General features: G+C 44.9%; 1 protein-coding gene across 1 annotated transcript in view; it reads right to left on the bottom strand.

The window, feature by feature from the left end:
- Positions 1-17,656, bottom strand: part of FAM107B (family with sequence similarity 107 member B) — a 134,501-nt gene that overhangs the window by 89,665 nt on the left and 27,180 nt on the right. The window contains exon 2 of the mRNA XM_026868507.1: positions 5,745-5,820. Within this exon, the coding sequence (XP_026724308.1) occupies positions 5,745-5,820 (76 nt within the window). The remainder of the gene's footprint in view (positions 1-5,744; positions 5,821-17,656) is intronic.

Genomic DNA, 17,656 nt, shown 5'->3' with positions numbered 1-17,656 from the left:
TACCCAATGCAGGTTGCTTCTGTGTTGGCCAGTGCTTCATGCCCTGCACCTTCTCCATGCCAGCCACCGAGAGCAGGGGAAGGAACCCTGCAAAGGGACATCCCTGGCATCTCGGCAGCACTTGCATCTGGTGGGGCTGCCAAGGAAACCCCTGCCTCTGTTCACCTTCAGATGAGCTATGATAAAGGCTCTTGCTCTCAGAATGGCCAGGTCAGGGGGTAGCTCACCTGCAAATAATATGAAGGGATCTGCTTTCTGACCCCTGACATGTTATGTGGCATTTGTATTTTGGATCAAGTCACATGTGCCATGGGTTGTTATTTTAACTTACATTCAAGGTGCGTGATATATATTTGCATCCTGTACTACAGGAAGGGATTTTTTTTTAAATGCTTATTTTTATTCTCAATGTGAACAAATACACCATGATTTGGAAGGGTATCTGTGATGCTGCTGATGCTTTGAGAAAAAAAAACACCTCAATTTCTGTTACTGGAGGATAAGCTGCATTGAAGGAGTTCCTTGCAATAACCCCCACACCCTTGTGCCCTTTTTCCTCCTTTAGTTCCTGCACTGCCTGTGATTTTTCAGCTTTCCATTTGTACATGGCATTGCAGAGGGGAACACACATGGACCCTCAGACGTGTGTGCTGTGTAACAGGGATGGAAACAGATTGCAGATCTTCCTGCCCACAGCCTCACGCTTTAGTTGCAAGGTCACGACTGGCTTTACCATCAGTCACACATACAAAGAATGCTGCACAGGTGCTTGGGGGAAGTGCAAGGGAGGTAAATCTGAAACATGGGGTATTTCTCTGGTTTGCAAGGCCTGAAACTATCTCTAGTCAAACTCCGCTTGGCACCAGTGGTTTACTTCAACAAAATACTTTTTTACACTTTGCTCCATTTGTCATTTTTGAACCTGCTGTTCTGCTTCTGCTTAAACAGGGTTTTTTTTGCTAAGGATATAAACACCTTGGCCAGTTTAGGCTTTTCTTGTGTTAGCTGCTATCTTAGAAGAGGTTAAAGTTCCAGATGACAAAGTATTTCATTCTCCAGTAGCTGAAGAAGGAAGTTGTGGCTTAATGGAGAAGTCCTGCGAGTGGCAGAAAGCTGCAAGCAGAGGACAGACCAGCTGAACCAGGAAAACCGTGTCTGTTTTGCAGCTGAGCAACAATGCAGTTGCTTCAGCGCTGGTTAAAAATACCTGTGGCCTGATCCTGCTGCAATCGAAGGAAGTCTGGCCTGGATTAAGAAAGGCCTTTAAAAAAATAATTTTGCAATTGTGCAGATGTTTGCTTTAGTGTCACCAGCAGCATAGGCTGCCCTGAAAGTCAGCAGAAATGAACACACGCCCATGCCTTACTGGGCACCTCACCATACAGCACTGGCATTTCCATCTTCTTTATCACTATAAAGTGATTTAAGCATCTTTGTCCCCTGACCCTGGTGCAGAAACAGATGGGCAGCATGTCCAGTTGGAGTCCTTAATATCTTAAATTACTTGGTGGTTACCTGTAAACTCTCTGATTTCTGCTCAGAAATGTGCTTTCTGCTTTGCTTGGATCATGGCCAGTTCGCTTGTGGTGCCGCGTGTAACCACACCATGGCAGCAAGAAGAGAGGAGCCACCCTGTCGATTTTCTTTAGCAAGAAGCCAGAATGTTGTTTTTCCTTAATTTTCCTTGGTTTCCTACTTTGGCTTTACTTTCAGGGTTTGTGGAGGAGGGACGGGTGGTTTTAGGCTGCTCTGTGGAGTTTACCTTTCCCCAGACGCCGTGTCCCTGTGGCATTGACAGCCGGTGCTGGCATCGCTCCTGGTGTCTGTGCTGGGAGAAGGGACGAAGGAGGGGACTTGTGAAGATGCGCATGTAAAGCAGTGGTGAGAAGACTGCCGAAACTTACTCTCTGTGCTGTAAGGGGCTGTGGCTAAAGCTGTTAGCATGGAGCCCTATGCCACAGTTGCCTGAGCTACAGCCCAGAGCTAAGGAGGGACCTGTCACCAGAGAGCAAGAGGAAGAACAATGTGACAGCCTGCTCTAGCCCAGTGAAGATGGAGCGGGCCTTCTGCAGCAAGGTTAGAAGACACGAAAATGAAGAATTTATGGCAGAGCTTCACCCCTTTGCATTCCCCAGGCAGTAAAATGCCTTTTCCTCTTCCTCCTGATTCTGCCTGGACCCCAGCTGCTCCTTCTTCCACTCTTCCCTTCCTTCTTTGCAGCTTGCCGAGACCTGCATGTCCACCAGGAGGGTCCACAGCAATATGGGTACTGCCTGGAGGCAGAGTTAACGCCTTTTTGCCACTAACAGGTCATGGGCAGTCACAGCAGTGGGAGATACTGCTCTAGTCCTTACCTAGAGATAAGTCTAAGGAGATGCCAAGGGGAAAACTCCCTCTGTCTCAACAGGGAGGACCCAAAAAGTAGCTTCACAGGCACCCAGCACATCTTCTACCATCTTCACATTGGCATCATATCCAATCTCGGACAGGTTTGGATGGGGAAGGGCTCTTCTGTGCTGCAGAGTCATCTGCAGACAGATGCAGATGGCAGCTGGACATCAAAGTGTGTCCCAGAGCTTTGGTCTCTCCTCCCAGTTCCTCTTGGCATCTTTCTGGTCCTGAACTGGGTTTTGTTCAGATATTTATGAAAAACAATATGTTTGTTATTTTTTTAAAAGAATATTTTCTTCACAAACTTGCATTTCTTTTGGCGCCGTCCTGTTTTTAAGCCAGGAAAATATGTGGCTTTTTATTTTTAAAAACGACAGATTCCTGTGAGCAATGCTAAAAATCAATAACAAAATGATGTCTGAACTTTTCAGACTTTACATGGAAAATATTTGCTATTTTGCTGCTCAGAAAATTAACTAAGCTAATAAGTTCTTTCTTTACTGGAATTCAGATCAATCACAATTCAGAGGGCTCAGTATTGATCTCCAGCTGATTCTTCATACACCAGTCCCAGAGTTGTGTGCTACTCTGGGCACCTCTACTCACTGATTTGTCTGTTGGATTGCAAATGCAAGAGCTGGGAGGTTCACTTTCGTTTCTCTGCCACAAAAAATAAAAGCAACCTTGTGACTGATTCTAACCGACAAATGGTAAAAGCTACATCAGTACAAATGTTTCATTCCATTGTTGCTTCCTTACTATGCTGCCTTCAGGACATGGCACAGACATTGCACATGAACCCCCTCTGTCAATGCCGGGAAGATTCAGCATTGACATGAATGAGGAAGATGAGTGAGCTTTTCTTTATGCTTTTTTTCCCCTTACAATTTTTCCACAGCCACATCAGCTCAAATGCCATCCCTCAGCAGCTTTGTCCTGTTGCACTGCCCTGACCAGCACAGGCAGCCCCACTGCAGCAGCAGCTCAGTCCATGCTGTGGCTTTTTCCCCTCTCCTGTCCCAGCATCCTAAGTTTCAGCATCTGCAGCTGGCAACAACCATTTACAGAGGGGTTTGTATTATCATAAATAAACTCGGGGTTCAGGTTAGACTTCACATATGTTCCTGCACTGAATATTACTAAGCGATTAATTCACTTGCCCAGAAAATTTTAAACACTCTAAATAGGTGCCCAGACAGGTTTTTCCAGGGTCCTTTTCCAGCTCTGGTCTCTAGTTTGCTCTCTGGGTGGGCCCATATTAAATGCTGGCCTCACTTCAATCTATAACAGCAGATTTGCTGAGAATGTTTTATTTTATTGCTCTGCTTATAGCAAATCAGGCAGGGAGGGAAGGGCGGAGGAGACTCTACATAGCTGAAACCTGTGCTGGCCTCTTGTTTGTCTTGCCTTATCTAGAAAGCTGCAACAGGAAGATATAATACCTTTGGGTCCAACCTCACACGTGGAGCTCCCGTGGCACCAGCATGTGCTCAGCACTTGTAAAGATTATGGAAATCCATGATAATAGTCATCTGTGCAAGAAATATGGATGTTCACAGCTGTACCCATCTGGGATGATGCATCTAGGATCTCATTCCTCTCGCTGCTGGCAGGTGGACTCCATGTCTCAGAAGATGAGGGCATTTCACTGAGATGTCCTTCCACTCAGCCAGCTGCTACATCAAGTGTGACTAACAGAATTAATATGGTTTTACCAAATCACCCCAAAATTAAATACCAGTCTGGTCACAGGACCAGATTAACCACCCCTCTGATTTTTGAGTCTACAAAGCAGATGAAGCAGCTAGATCTGATAAGTGACAGTAATATTGATGGTGGGCGCTCTCTTAGCTGGCCTGAAGTCTTTTCTTAGGGAATACCTAAAATAGTGTCCACACCCCGCAACACATGTCTGGGACGAGGAGCTGCACAAGACTCCTGAAAACAATTCTGGGCAAACAAGGGTAGGAGAAGGAGGAGATTCACATCAAAACAAGCTTGGTATAGCAGGGAACAGACATTGCTGGACACCTTTTTTAACAGACATTTTGGGAACTGTCAATGATTTTAACAGCCAGCTCTAGCAAACCAGAGTGAAAAACCTTCAGCCTGGCTGTGATTCATATCCAAAACTTTATAGAGAGATTTCATGGCCCATTGTTTCGTGTTAAGTGAGAAGAGAATTGAGTTCTTTAAAGGGGGAGATGGACAAATTCGTGAACTCATGAAGTTTAACAAGGCCAGTGCAACCTCCTGCACATGGGTTGGGTCAATCCCATGCACAAATATAGGCTGGGCGATAAGTGGATTGAAAGCAGTCGTGTGGAGAAGGACTCAGGGATACTGGTGGATAAAAACTGAATCAGCACCATGCTCTTGCAACCCAGAAAACCAACCATATCCTGGGCTGCATCTCAAGAAGCGTGGCCAGCAGGTCAAGGAAGGTGATTCTCTCCCTCTACTCTGCTTTCATGCAGTGCTGTGTCCAGCTCTGGGGTGCCCAGTACGGAATGGACATGGACCTGTTGGAGTGTGTCCGCAGGACGCCACGAAGATGACTGGGAGCTGGAGCACCTCCCTTATGAGAACAGGCTGAGGGAGTTGGAGTTGTTTAGCCTAGAGAAGAGAAAGCTCCAGGAAGATCTTATAGCAGCCTTCCAGTACTTAAAGGGGGCCTACAGGAAAGATGGGGAGGGACTCTTTATCAAGGAGTGTAGTGATAAGATGAAGGTAACAGTTTTAAACTGAAAGAGGGTAGATTTAGTTTAGATATTATGAAGAAGTTCTTTACTGTGAGGGTGGTGAGACACTGGAACAGTTTACCCAGAAAATCTGTGCCCTCCCTGGCAGTGTTCAAGGCCAGATTGGACAGGGCTTTGAGCAACCTGATGTCCCTGCCCATGGCAGAGAGGTTAGACTAGGTGATCTTTAAGGTCCTTTCCCAAACCATTCTATGATTGTATGATTCTAAATTCCTCTTCATTTCCTCTGCAAAGACATGACTCCGCAGTGTATGGATTGCAGGAGAGAACAAATACTGCACGTACCCTTAGTCACTGTCTTTTGCAAGGGATAAGGTCAAAAACATTTTAAATTGCATTAGCTGCAAGTACCTGTCCTGTTGTTATGCAGGCACAGAACCACTGTGTGAACAAACTGAAATAAAATCCCAAGATGATAGACAGGCTATAATAGACATGCAACAAGTCCCAGATCTGTTATCAGAGATATCTCTCTCTTTCATTTGCCATGACCTGAATGTCATCACATTATCATCCCAGCTCAGGCCAATTTAGAAAAGACAGGTTTTAATTTGCACTAGAGTGGATACAAGCTCCACATGTCACTTATACCTGGTAAGGTTTCATTCTCCAAGACTGGCAAATCCATCTCCTTCTGTGACTCCTCTTCTTCTTCTTCATCTTCTTCCTTTTACGTTGCATTTCCCAAGAGAAAGCAGAAGAAAAAAAAAAAAAGAAAAAACCCCACATTAAACTGTCAAAAAGAGACAGAAAATTTTGAATGGTACTAATACCAAATAGAAACATGATTTACATCAGAAACATCTTTCATCAAAAAGTTTTGTAATTCATGCCTAGTATAAAAGCAAGCCTCCTAACAGCCCCGTGTCAAACATCACTTCCCCATAATGCTGCTAATACAGAAGGAGAATGCAAAGCTCATAAATCTTGTGAAACCTCACAAAACTCACCCAGCATTTGAATGGTAGAGCTGGCTGGAGATGAGAATCCAAGACTTAATCTTGACACTAAAACTCACTGTTGCCTGTCTCATACTCTAGTTGATGACATTAAGCTTCTCTGTCCATTCCAGAAGAGAAATAAAGTTTTACTAGAATCATTCAAGTTTTCCTTATTAAAATACTAACTCCGTATATTTGAAAATTTCACTGATGAAAAATGCAGAACAAAGCAAAAGACAGGATTGGTTTTTCTTCTGAGACTTTGCCCCTGGTCACAGCTAAACTCCTGACTCACCATCTCCCAAAGTTTAGTTAAGAGAAGCAACCCAGTATTTTCCATAAACGGGTTTATGTAAGTAATGGTGTAACCTGATGGGCTCTGTTGCTGTCTGTGCAGTACACATACGGCTGCATTCAACGGGGTGGAATGAGCTTCGCTGTTATTGCATTTTGCAGAATGAGGGGAAGGTGGGACTGGGAATATGGGATCACTGTAGGACTGTGGAGGTGGCAGTGCAAGTCCGGACTCCACATCAGCCTTCTTGCATGTTTTGGGCAAGTTGGCTCAAGAGGGATCCCTTTCTCCTCAGTTTTATCTGCCTCAAGTCTACTCTAAGTTTGCCCTGTAGGCTCTAGGGACAGGCACCTCCAGCTGGTGTCTTCTCCCATCTAAGAGAGTCACCCAAGATAAATTAGATGAGTCTGGAGACAGTTTAGGATAAACGCCAGAGACTATCCTGGGACAGACACACAGCTGTCAGATGTCTTGAGCAAGATCAGACAGGCCCTGCCATTTACTGTATCAGAAAGAGTGCGGCCAGCAGGACTAGGAGAGAGATCATCCCTTTGTGCTCAGCACTGGTGAGGCTACACCTCAAATACTGTGTTCAGTTTTGGGCCCCTCACTACAAGAAAGACATTGAAGTGCTGGAGTGTGTCCAGAGAAGAGCACAAAGCTGGTGAAATGTCTGGAGCACAAGTCTTATGAGGAACAGCTGAGGGAACTGGGGTGTTTAGCCTGGAGAAAAGGAGGCTGAGGGGAGACCTTATTGATTTCTACCTGGAAGGAGATTGTAGTGAGGTGGGTATCGGTCTCTTCTCCCAGGTAACAAGTGATAGAATGAGAGGATAGATGATGAATGATAAAATGGGTTGCGCCAACAGAGGTTTAGATTGGATATTAGGACAAATTTCTTCACTGACAGGATTGTCAAGCACTGGAACAGGCTGCCCGGGGAAGTGGTGGAGTCACCATCCCTGGAGGTATTTAAAAGAGACATGGATGCGACACTTAGGGATATGGTTTAGTGGTGGACTTGTCAGTGTTAGGTTTATGGTTGGACTCAATGATCTTAAAGGTCTTTTCCAACCTAAATGATTCTGTGATTCTATAGTGTGACATAAATCAGTGCTGGGCACTGAACAGATGCTACATGGATGGAGCTTTGCAACTCTACAAGACTGCGGTCAGATACACTGAAAACTGGTCTGCAATTACCAGAGTGAGGTGTAATTGAAGATTAGCAGAAAACAAGATTTTTCTTTCAGCACTTTTAAGTCTCTTGGGGAGAAGTGTCCATATGATTTAAAAGGGGAAAAGGAGGGACATGTTCAGGAGATCTGGATGGAGGTTTGAGTGTGTGATGGAAGCAGGCTTCATGGTGCCAGGGTGGAAGATGAATGTTGTTCAGGGTAACTCAGAGCAGCTTTAGCAACACAGCCCATAATCCTTCCATGGTGTAAATAGTTTTCTTGTATTTAAAATACCAAGTGCTTTTTTCACTTTGCTTCATTACAAACCACAACACAGATGGCTTGACCTCATGCAGGAAATACAGCCAAGTAGATATTCATCAAGAAACCCAGAAAGGTGTGATTTCATCCAGCCTATCAAGATGGACAAAAATACTGTCAGCAGAGCTTTCTCAGCAGCAATGGCAAAAGGATATAGTGTGGATCACACATCACAGTTACATGTTTTTCTCACCATGGCACAGACTAGTGGCCAGCCTGCAGACCGGGTTTCATCCCCTCCTGTTCACATGCTTCCATCTGTCCACGCCTCAGTTTTCCATCCACAAGTGAAAAAACAGCAGATCTCCTGCAGGCTCTGCACCATGCATGCACCTCTGCTGGGATGGTCAGTGGTGAGCTGGCCATGGACATGAGTGTGAGCGATGGAGCCTGGAGGACGCGGTGCTGGCGATGGCAAGATGCCACACGGCTGCTGGCAAGGGAGGGAGGAGCTGCCAGTGCATAAAGGAGGCAGGAGATCATATTCGTCTTTCAGAGTAGTATTTCCAGATTAAATATAAGAGGGAAGCTCAGCGAGGTCAGAGGCTGAGATTGACTTTCAGAACTGACGTCCAAAGAGGCAGGACAGGCTTATTAAAAATGCAGTGTGGATTGCAAATCTGTCACACACCCAAGCCACCACGTGGAGCAGAAGGATGGATGAGGCGGTTATGGAGAACCTGCTGACAACAACAACCTCTCGAGTGATGGGTCAGTGAGTAGTTTGCTGCTATTCAGCATTGTTTTGACAGAAACTACACAAAGCAACTGTGTGGGAGGCAAAGAGTGAATGTTCACGTCCGCTTGGAGGTTTGTTTATAATCTTGCGGTGGGGAAATATGACCACAAATGAGACTTAAGCCCTGCATTGACTTAGGAAAACCAGTTTACTGAGGCAGAATGGGGAGGGGAGAGAAGAGATGGAGAGAATCATAGGAGTGGAGGGGAGGAGATGGCAATGACAGAGAGAAAGAGCAGGCAATGCTGCTGGGACATGCTGGGTGAAGGCTCCACCAGCTTCTACTACCTCCCTGGCTTTCCTCTACTGTGTCTGCTCTGGAGCACACAGGGTTTCACCTACAGTACCATTTCTTGGCCACTGTGACTTTAATAGGCTAAAGCTGATGGTGTCCAGTGCAAGAGTAAGTGACAGGCAGGGAGCCACACTATCTACAAGCAAACGTCTTGCACACCCCACACCATTTCACTCTCCCTCATCCTTCATTTGCAAGCAGCTGCCTGATAGCTGCCTGCCACCTTGTTGACAACACCATTAACTTGTTTCAATTTGAACCTTCCCCATAGAAAGATCCTCAGTGGAAAATTCTTCATGTTTGGTGAAAACTAAAAAACAATAGTATTCATCAGACATTGAAGGCAGTGGCTCTGGAAATGTTGCCAAGATGCCCCATGGGCATTTATTTTGAGTTTGAGTTTATAGATGAGTGGGTTATGCTGGAAGTGCTCCGTTCTCATCTCATAAGCAATGCTCCATCTCCAAAGCCATCTCCCTTTTTCAGGAATTGGAAATTTCAGGCAGTGAAGCACCTGGGGAGATAGAGGCCAGATATCCTAGAAGAGACAGGTCAGGATGCAGTGGGGACCTGAGATGAAGGAATTATATTCCATGACTCTTTACTGCAGCATACCAAAATTTTTGGTAAGGGAGGCATTCATGGTAGTTGCAAGACATAACATCAAAGTTGCAAGTAGATGTAACATCAAGGCATCCAAACCTTCTCCTGGCAAAGTTTAATCAGACGTAAGTAAGTGTTTCCTTTTTATGAGGGAACTGAAGAACATTTCTATTTTATATACTTTTAACAGGATTGGAAAAAGCTCAGAGAAGGACAATAGGAAGGATACAAAAGAAGGGTGCTTTCACATGGGGCAACTGCACAATTACACAGGGAAGAAGCCGAACAGGGGTTCCTGAACACACAGAAACTGCCTCCAGCTCAAACTGTCCCTGAGCTGACTGCAGCATGTGAGGATGTACCATATATACCTGCCTGTGCTCATTGTGAGTAAAAATTTCAGCTTATACTTCACCAAGGAAATACTATCTGCTTAGAGCCAGATGCAGTGTCGAGCAACAACATGTTTAAAACAGGGCAGTAACCAGGCAAGTCAGTGTTATTTACCAACTCTCTTATTTATCCATTAAAATTAGCGCTTTGTACCTGCTATGCACTAGCACTGATGCTGCACCAGAGACACCAGCCTCTGCAAATACCCCAGCTGGATGCATCAGGCCATCCCAGGGAAAGAAAATCCTCTCCCTAGGTTGTTTCTAGGATCATTAGGAGCATTCCATCATGGTAGTTCACAACAAAAAATTAATTCCAGGAAATGCCTTTGCGCTTCCACTCCTGCTGATATATAAATAGATCCATCTATGTAAAGGTAGTTGGAGGTGCAGCTTTAACAATGTCTAAAAGAATGAGTCATTCCTGGTAAAGCTGCTCACATGTAAGTGCATTTGAAACCTAAAAGTGATTGTGAAATCTTTTTAAGACCTGGCAGCCCTCTCTTGCATGACTTTTTCTGTGTACCTCCTGGGACTGTAGGTCAAAGTGACCTGGTCCCAGTGTGTTGTTCAGCTGGGAAAACTTTTTCCCCTCCTTGTTTTCTATGGCTGCTTCATGTGCCATTTGTCTTCCACTGTCAGGGGGATCACCGTGCTGGTGGGAGTTAAGAACAATGTAGGACTTAGTCAGGAACTGCTGGGCGGATCCAAGGGGAGACTGTCACTTTTCCAATTTTTGCAGAAGAAATGCATTTTTATATCTATCAGGAAAGCAGCCGCCTCAAGCACTAAAGAGAAGCTAGGAGAGAGGCTATATAGAGTAACATACTCCCTGTCCAGTAAGTGCTGTGAATGTGTTCTCAATGCCAGTTACCAAGGACACTTCTGAGAGAAAGGAGGATGCTCACATGCCCAGTGCTTACACCAAGTAAAGGTTTAGCCTGGCTTGGATCCCAGATAAACTTTTCCAGCAGAGAAAAGACTCTGGAGGCTGCAGGCACTAAGCTCTGTGTCTTCCCTCACAGAGAGTATCACACGCTCAACCCAAAACAGGGGTCATGCACCCAACTCAAATGGATCAGAAAATGAAGGGGGACAAGCAGTATACAAGTGCTCCTCCTTGTTAGGAGTGCGCTGATAAGGAAGGGATGGCGTGGTTAATGACATGCCAAGGGGATGAAATAATGTCCTGAATGAAAGCACGGTGATAGGCAAGAGACAATATTTATAGGTGTACAGGGCAAGTAACATTTCATACATATTTTAGCACTTCCAAGATAAAAAGAAAAGGTTTTCTTATGGGCCTTCTGGGATAGATAAGAGGATTTATAATAGCTGCATTTCTGGCCCATAATCCTTAGAATTGCATGTGTTTCCTTCGCATGCCATAGAGATGAACTACATGATCAGCTTATTCCATTGTGTAATTTGGGCTGTAATAATTACAGCTGATCTTTCTGTATTTCTCCTCGGCCCAGCAGAGCATGCAGCTGTACCACCCTGCAGAGAAGCCATCATACAGCTGAGAGCAGACCACGGTTCTGGCAGGGGGTGCATGTCCCTCACGCCAGGCTGTTTAGATCTCCCCTCTCAACTCCAGACCCACCTCCTCTAGTAAGTCTCCTCTGGTTTCCCACTGCCATGACTGGTTTGAATTCAGTGGGCACCCTTCTCATAAGAGAGTTATTTGGGACTCTGTCCAACAGGCACTCACCATCTCCATCCCTCTCCTGCAGCACAGCTGCAACTCAGTGAAAATTTGGGCAGAGGTTTGACAGCAGCATTGGCAAAGTTCACCTTGAAGAGTTCAGCCAAGCAATGCTGAGGAAAATGGGCATCTCATCCTGACCTGCACACACTGTAAAGGGACTGCTGGTGACAATAGAGAAAGGAAAGTGATGCTGCCCCTGTACACTATATTTCTAAGATGACCCTTAGGGTCATCCTGTCTTAGGCGTTTCTGTTCATACCTGAATGTGAAAGAGAGAGTTTTAAAAGTGTTCTGGAAACAAGACTTGGGGTATAAAACTTATGCTGTTTAGTTCAGCCTAGTTAAAAGATGGAGAGGAAGCTGGTCAGAGAGATACATTCCTGGGAAAAATATGGCTTGCACAGGGTTTACTGGGTGGGAAGCATTAGAGAAGTTTATTTCCCTTCCCATGTCATTCCCTTGTTTCACTGAGGTTGCTCCTCGGCCCCCTGGGATGTGGTAACAGCATCCACTCTTCCCCCCATAAAATGAGGGTTGTGCCCCTCTCCTCAGATGAGATTTGGACAAAGACCTGTTAAGATTCAGAGTCTGGCAGCTGGGGCTGGATAAATTCAGTCTTGCAGTCATACCTCATGTGTGACCCTGGTGGCCCCTGGACATCTCCCTGGGACACGGGTGTCCATTTTGTATCCCAGGATGTGCATGTCCAGTGGGTTCCTGAGATGTCATCCAACCCTGGAAGGCACACCCCAGCCACACACATCGAAAAGGAAGCCCAAGGATATCATAAGTGGTAGATAAGTCACCACCCACGAAGCTCAAACAAAGTGTCACTAAACCTTCCTAATTCACCTCTCCAAGTCCGTGTCAAGGGGAAGCAGACAGAGGACTATGGCTCTGCCCGGACTTCCAGCTTTGATCACCACCTCTTTCTGAGGTGCTATTGCTGCTCGCAGACAGGCCCCAGCATTTTCCCCTTGGCAGAAAATCTGTTCTTATGTCTCTCTGACAAAGACTGTGTCTCTTTGGTCCCTGACACAGAGAAAAACCCACTGGAGAATGCTGTGGGATCCTGAAAAAGCCATTGATAACGGGATGCACAGGAAGGCTGGAGGATGGGTGTTCACATACGTGCTGTCTGCTGTATCTTTTAACTGCCCACCAGGCCAGCAGTGAGCACTTGATCTGACAGATGGTTTTCTTCAGCCCGACAAGCCACGGGGGACATCACACCCACCCACACTTTCCAGTTTCCGCTCCCAGGCTCTTCTAACTCCCAGTAAAGAAGCCCACTGCCCTTTCACACAAATGCCTGGAGATTAGCAGCTGCCCTCAAAATGTCCACATCCTCCTCTGAGAACTGCCAGAATTATTCCTCCTGAGAAGAAAGGACTGTCTGGCTTGTCCTGGCTGAAGCCCTGGCACCTTACACAAACACAAAACTCCAAGAGTCCCCTTCATGGACACTTCCCTCAAAGTGACAGGGAGGTGCCACTCTAAAGGTCACTTTGGATGCCAGGTTTACAACATGATCATCATCACACTGAGCTCCAAATAATTTAAATAGTGTAAGAATTTCTCACGTAAACTTGAAATTGCCCACAAGGACACATGACAGGTGACAAAACCCAAACCAAGCTCCCTAACCCAGGACCCAGTAGGTGAAGCACAGCATCAGCTATTTACATTGACTCCACACAGTAGGAATATTTGTCCACAAAGAAGGGGAGGAAGGATGAAGAGGTGGGTAGGAAACCTGCCTAACCAGATCTCTCTTTGTCTGGATTTTCTGCATCATTCAGGTAAAGTCTGGAGAACACTAGAGTGAAGTGCTCAGTAGTGTCTCTGAAGCTGGGTTTTGTGACACCCAACTGGACTGCTGGAACCACTGGATCACCAAAATGCAGATGCCCCATTGGGGTTCATTGTTAGTTGGTGTCACTAGCTGAGATTCAGGCCCTTAAGGGCCAGCACCAAAAAGGACTTAACCTACCAATTTAATAAGAAATGCCCATAAACCTGTGGGAATGTGCTGCTCAGGCTGCCACAAAAAAAAAAAAAAAAAAAAAAAAGGTGTAGGAACAGTCTTGTTCTGGGTGTCAGATGTAATCTCTGCCTTCAGAGTGATGGAGAATGGAGTCTCTAATCCACCCAGACTGGCACTGTTTGTGTGATTGACCTTGATAAACTCACATGTAATAACTTTGTTTGATCAGGGCTACAACCGACTGTAGTGGGATCCCCCCAAATTTTTATTTTTTTTTTCTACATGTATAAAACCTGATATAAACTAACAAAATTCCCATCTCAATCTGTCAACAAAAAAGTCTTGAGAATTTTTAGGAAATACTCTACTTTGACCTCATATCAGGAAAACTACTAAGCCTTGACAAGCGAGTTTGACAAACCCCTAACACATGCAGAAATCAGGGCGGGCAAACATGTTAATAGGAGAGACACCGTGACTGTTGCTTTGCTCACGTTTGTAAGTTAACAGCATCAGTACACTTGTAAGTGAGCGACGACTGCAGCGTTTTGTACCCTTTCATAGTAACTGAGGACTAGGCTGAAGACTAACCCCAAATGATGGTCTTCACAATGCAGAGGCAGGCTCCTAAATGAACCTGGCTTTAGGAGGGCTGAGACTTTGTCTCCCAGCCATGTCAGCTGGCTCCTTACCTTCTTTTGTGAAGTGCTTAAGGACTACATCCAGACTTGTCACGATACCCACCAGAGAGCACTAATACCACCAACTGTCTCAAAGGAGAATGAGCACTGCTCTACCTGGTTACCCACCTCCTCCTCTCAGCGGTTTCCAGTCCATTTTGGAGCAGTAGATGTCCTGTGGGTATTGTCTGACCTTGCCTTTTCTGCAGAAGCACTTTGTGCCAGGAGCAACACCTCCTAAACTCTCTCTTTTTGAAGGACACATTGCTCCATCATTTGGGACCAATGTGACCATCCTTACATTCAGCCTTTGCGTTGCCAACCATGCAGTCTCTCAGTGGACAAATTGCTCTGGAAGCACAACGTATGGTCTGCCACCAACAGTGACTCCCATGCGTTGGCCTCTCTAAAGGCTCCAGTCTTACCTCAAAGTCAGAAAACAGCTACTGGGCCACACGGCCATCCATCCCCCAGCCAGGTCAAGGATCCCTGAGAAGCAGAGATTCCCCTCATCTTTAACTTAAAGTGCAGGTCTAAGGCAGACACATTTCTCTTTAAACAGTGCAAGTCACACAGCCCAAAAGCATGTGGGAGCCAGAGGCTGTTCTTGGCTCAGGGTTTTCAGCTCTAGAAGAAGCTTCCAGATGTGTTACGGGTTGCATGTATGCTGCTTATAGCTGTGGGATCTGAGCTCTTTCTGCATAAAATTGATAGCAAATCACTGGGGAATTTCCTGGACTCTTGTTTGCTTCTCTCTCCTTTTTTAAATATACAAATATGTGTATAGAAATAAATAGTATTTCTCAAAATTATATTTGGAGAAAGTTTTTTTGATTTTTTGGCTGGTAGAGTTACCAGGTTAGTGACAAAGCCAGCACTGCAAAGTGTAGTCTTTATGGTAGAAAGGCTTTTTACAAAGAGGTGAGGCATTTTAAGGGGGGGTTAAAGCCTGTCAAACTGGTCTCGCCTGATCTCTTCCTGTAGCTTGCTCCCTCTTGCTGGTTTTCCTCAAGCTTTGTCACTAGCTCTCTCCAGCCTTGCCCTGGGCTTTGTGCTCAAATGCTGAAGCCCATATAAACAGCTTTTGTACTTTCTGCCTGGAAAACCTCTTTGTCTCCTTAGAGAAGCATTTTCTCACACTTTCTTTGGGCAGAAACCACTTTTCAGTTTAAATAAAAGCCTTGCTTTGGCTGTCTCTAAGCCTCTTGATTGTATTAAAATGCACTGGATGCATCAACAAATTTTAATTCCACCTCAAGATAAAAAAGGCCTCTCAAACACTTAACTCTAATGTCTTGGCTTGGGATCCTATTCCAGTCTCCATCCTTTTTGTCAGAAACAGAAAGTCATTCCTAGTCTTTCACCCTCTAGGCCTCAAAGGTGGCCCTGAGTGTAGGCTGGGTCTGCAATTTTTGTGTACTTCTAAACTGAAAAAAAGTTTGCAGATACAAACTGAATGAGGGAAGATGTCTGGTCTTATAATAAATATAGAAAGAAAAAAAAAAAAAAAAAGCAAAATCTTGATGGGGACCTGGCATTTTATAGGCTTCTTGCAGGATGCAGGGTGTTTGTGGAAATTTTTGAAAACTTGCTTTTGGGCCAGTTTTGAGCAAAATAAAATTTTGCTTCCTTTTGTTTTCCCAGGAAAAAATACCCACCAGAAAGACTGTGATTTTCAGACAGCTTATCTACAACCAACTCACTGCTACAACACAGCACATTCCCTGGCTCAACTTGTTGATTTCTACGTTTTTTTATTATCCTGGTTTCTGCCTTTCCTGCAATATTTTTTTCTGCACTTGCAAAAAGACACACACACAAACTCCTGGCTACGTGCTGATCCCACTCCCCAAAGACAGAATTTACTGACAATTGCCTGGAATAGCAATGTTTTTAATAGTGATAGAGTGTCTAAACTGTGAAGAGAGTAGAAGAAGCTGGAGAGATTAAAGCTACGTGTCATTATTTTGGGAAGGAGACAGGAGACTACAATGGAAAGTATTGCTTAATATTTGTACAAAAGAGAAATCCCTTTATATCCCTTTACTAAGACATTTACAGAACTATGATGAATTTTCACCAAACAAGAAAGGGGGGATAAAACTCACAAAAAACGATAGTGAGTCTGTCCATCACCAAAGAGGAGGTGGTAACCCACTGTGTTACACATGGCAAAAATCTCAAAAAATTAGGCCATGAGATACAGCCAAATATTTGTCACTGAGGAGCCTGGTAGAAGCTTTCTCTGCATAAAGAAGTGAACCAGAGGCAGAGCAGAGGAGATCCATCCAAAACCTGGCAGCAAAATGTCAATGCAGCATTTACACAGGGGGTTCTGGGCAGCGGGAAGAGGAAATTTAAGATGGGAGCTGGCCACAGGCAGAGGGATGAGCTAGGTCTCCCTACCTGCACCTAGCAGACACGTGTATGCTTTTCTGTACAGAGAACACAAAAATAGATCGTGTTTATCACAATAACAGTATCTGCATAATTTTTTTCACAAGGAACAGGTCATGCAGGCTTCCTGCCACATTCCCAGGCACCGATTCCCACTTCACATTAAAAAAGTCTACAGATAGTCATTATAAGTTGATTTATCTTCTTAGAAACATGTTTTCTATCCGCAAATGATTACACTTCTCTGCTTGGAGAGAAGATAAATTAATCTTTTTAAGGAACACACTGGGGGTCATTGGGAGGGATTTAAACATAAATTACCAATTCAAACACATTATCTTTTCCCACCTGTGAGAAAGGAACACCCCAGGGTTGATCCACTCTTGTCCTTCTGCTGAATAGACCTTTACTGGGCTTGGTGAGGCTCCACAGCCTACATCAGCCACGCACCCAAATTAGGGGAGTAAAGGTCTCACCTGCCAAGGAAAGCGATCCTCATCAAGACATTTCAGAAGCAATAAACTTTTCAGCGATAACAGCCTGATCTGGTTTAACCAGGGCCTGACTGTGGGGTAGCAAAGCTGGCGCAGCTGCTCGCCACATGTACATTCACAGAGCTCTGCCCCAGGAAGCAAACCGTTAGAGAAGGTTGTGCTCTCTCTTTCTCCAGGGCTGAGCTACTGCACGAGCTGAGCTTCCCACCAACAGCTGTGTGGAGATCTTTGAGCTCTGAAGAACGGTAAGGTTCATCACTAATGACCTGCCTACCTGCTAGTGTTTCTTTGACTCTCAGAATGCAAAATTTTAATTATGTTTTTTTCTTTAAGTATATGTGTCTCATGCAATATTTGTGACGCATTTTTATCTACTTTCACTGAATTTTCTTAAAGACTTATCCTTGAGATGTTTAGCTTCCAGGGACAGTATTCTTCAACTTCCACTGCATCCCACATCACTTCTGGTG

This window comes from Athene cunicularia, assembly GCF_003259725.1.
Source record: "Athene cunicularia isolate RWA chromosome 1 unlocalized genomic scaffold, athCun1 chr1_part2, whole genome shotgun sequence".
NCBI classification, from domain to species: Eukaryota; Metazoa; Chordata; class Aves; order Strigiformes; family Strigidae; genus Athene; species Athene cunicularia.
Note: the sequence above shows the minus strand (reverse complement) of the source record. Positions and strands in the feature narration are given on the sequence as shown.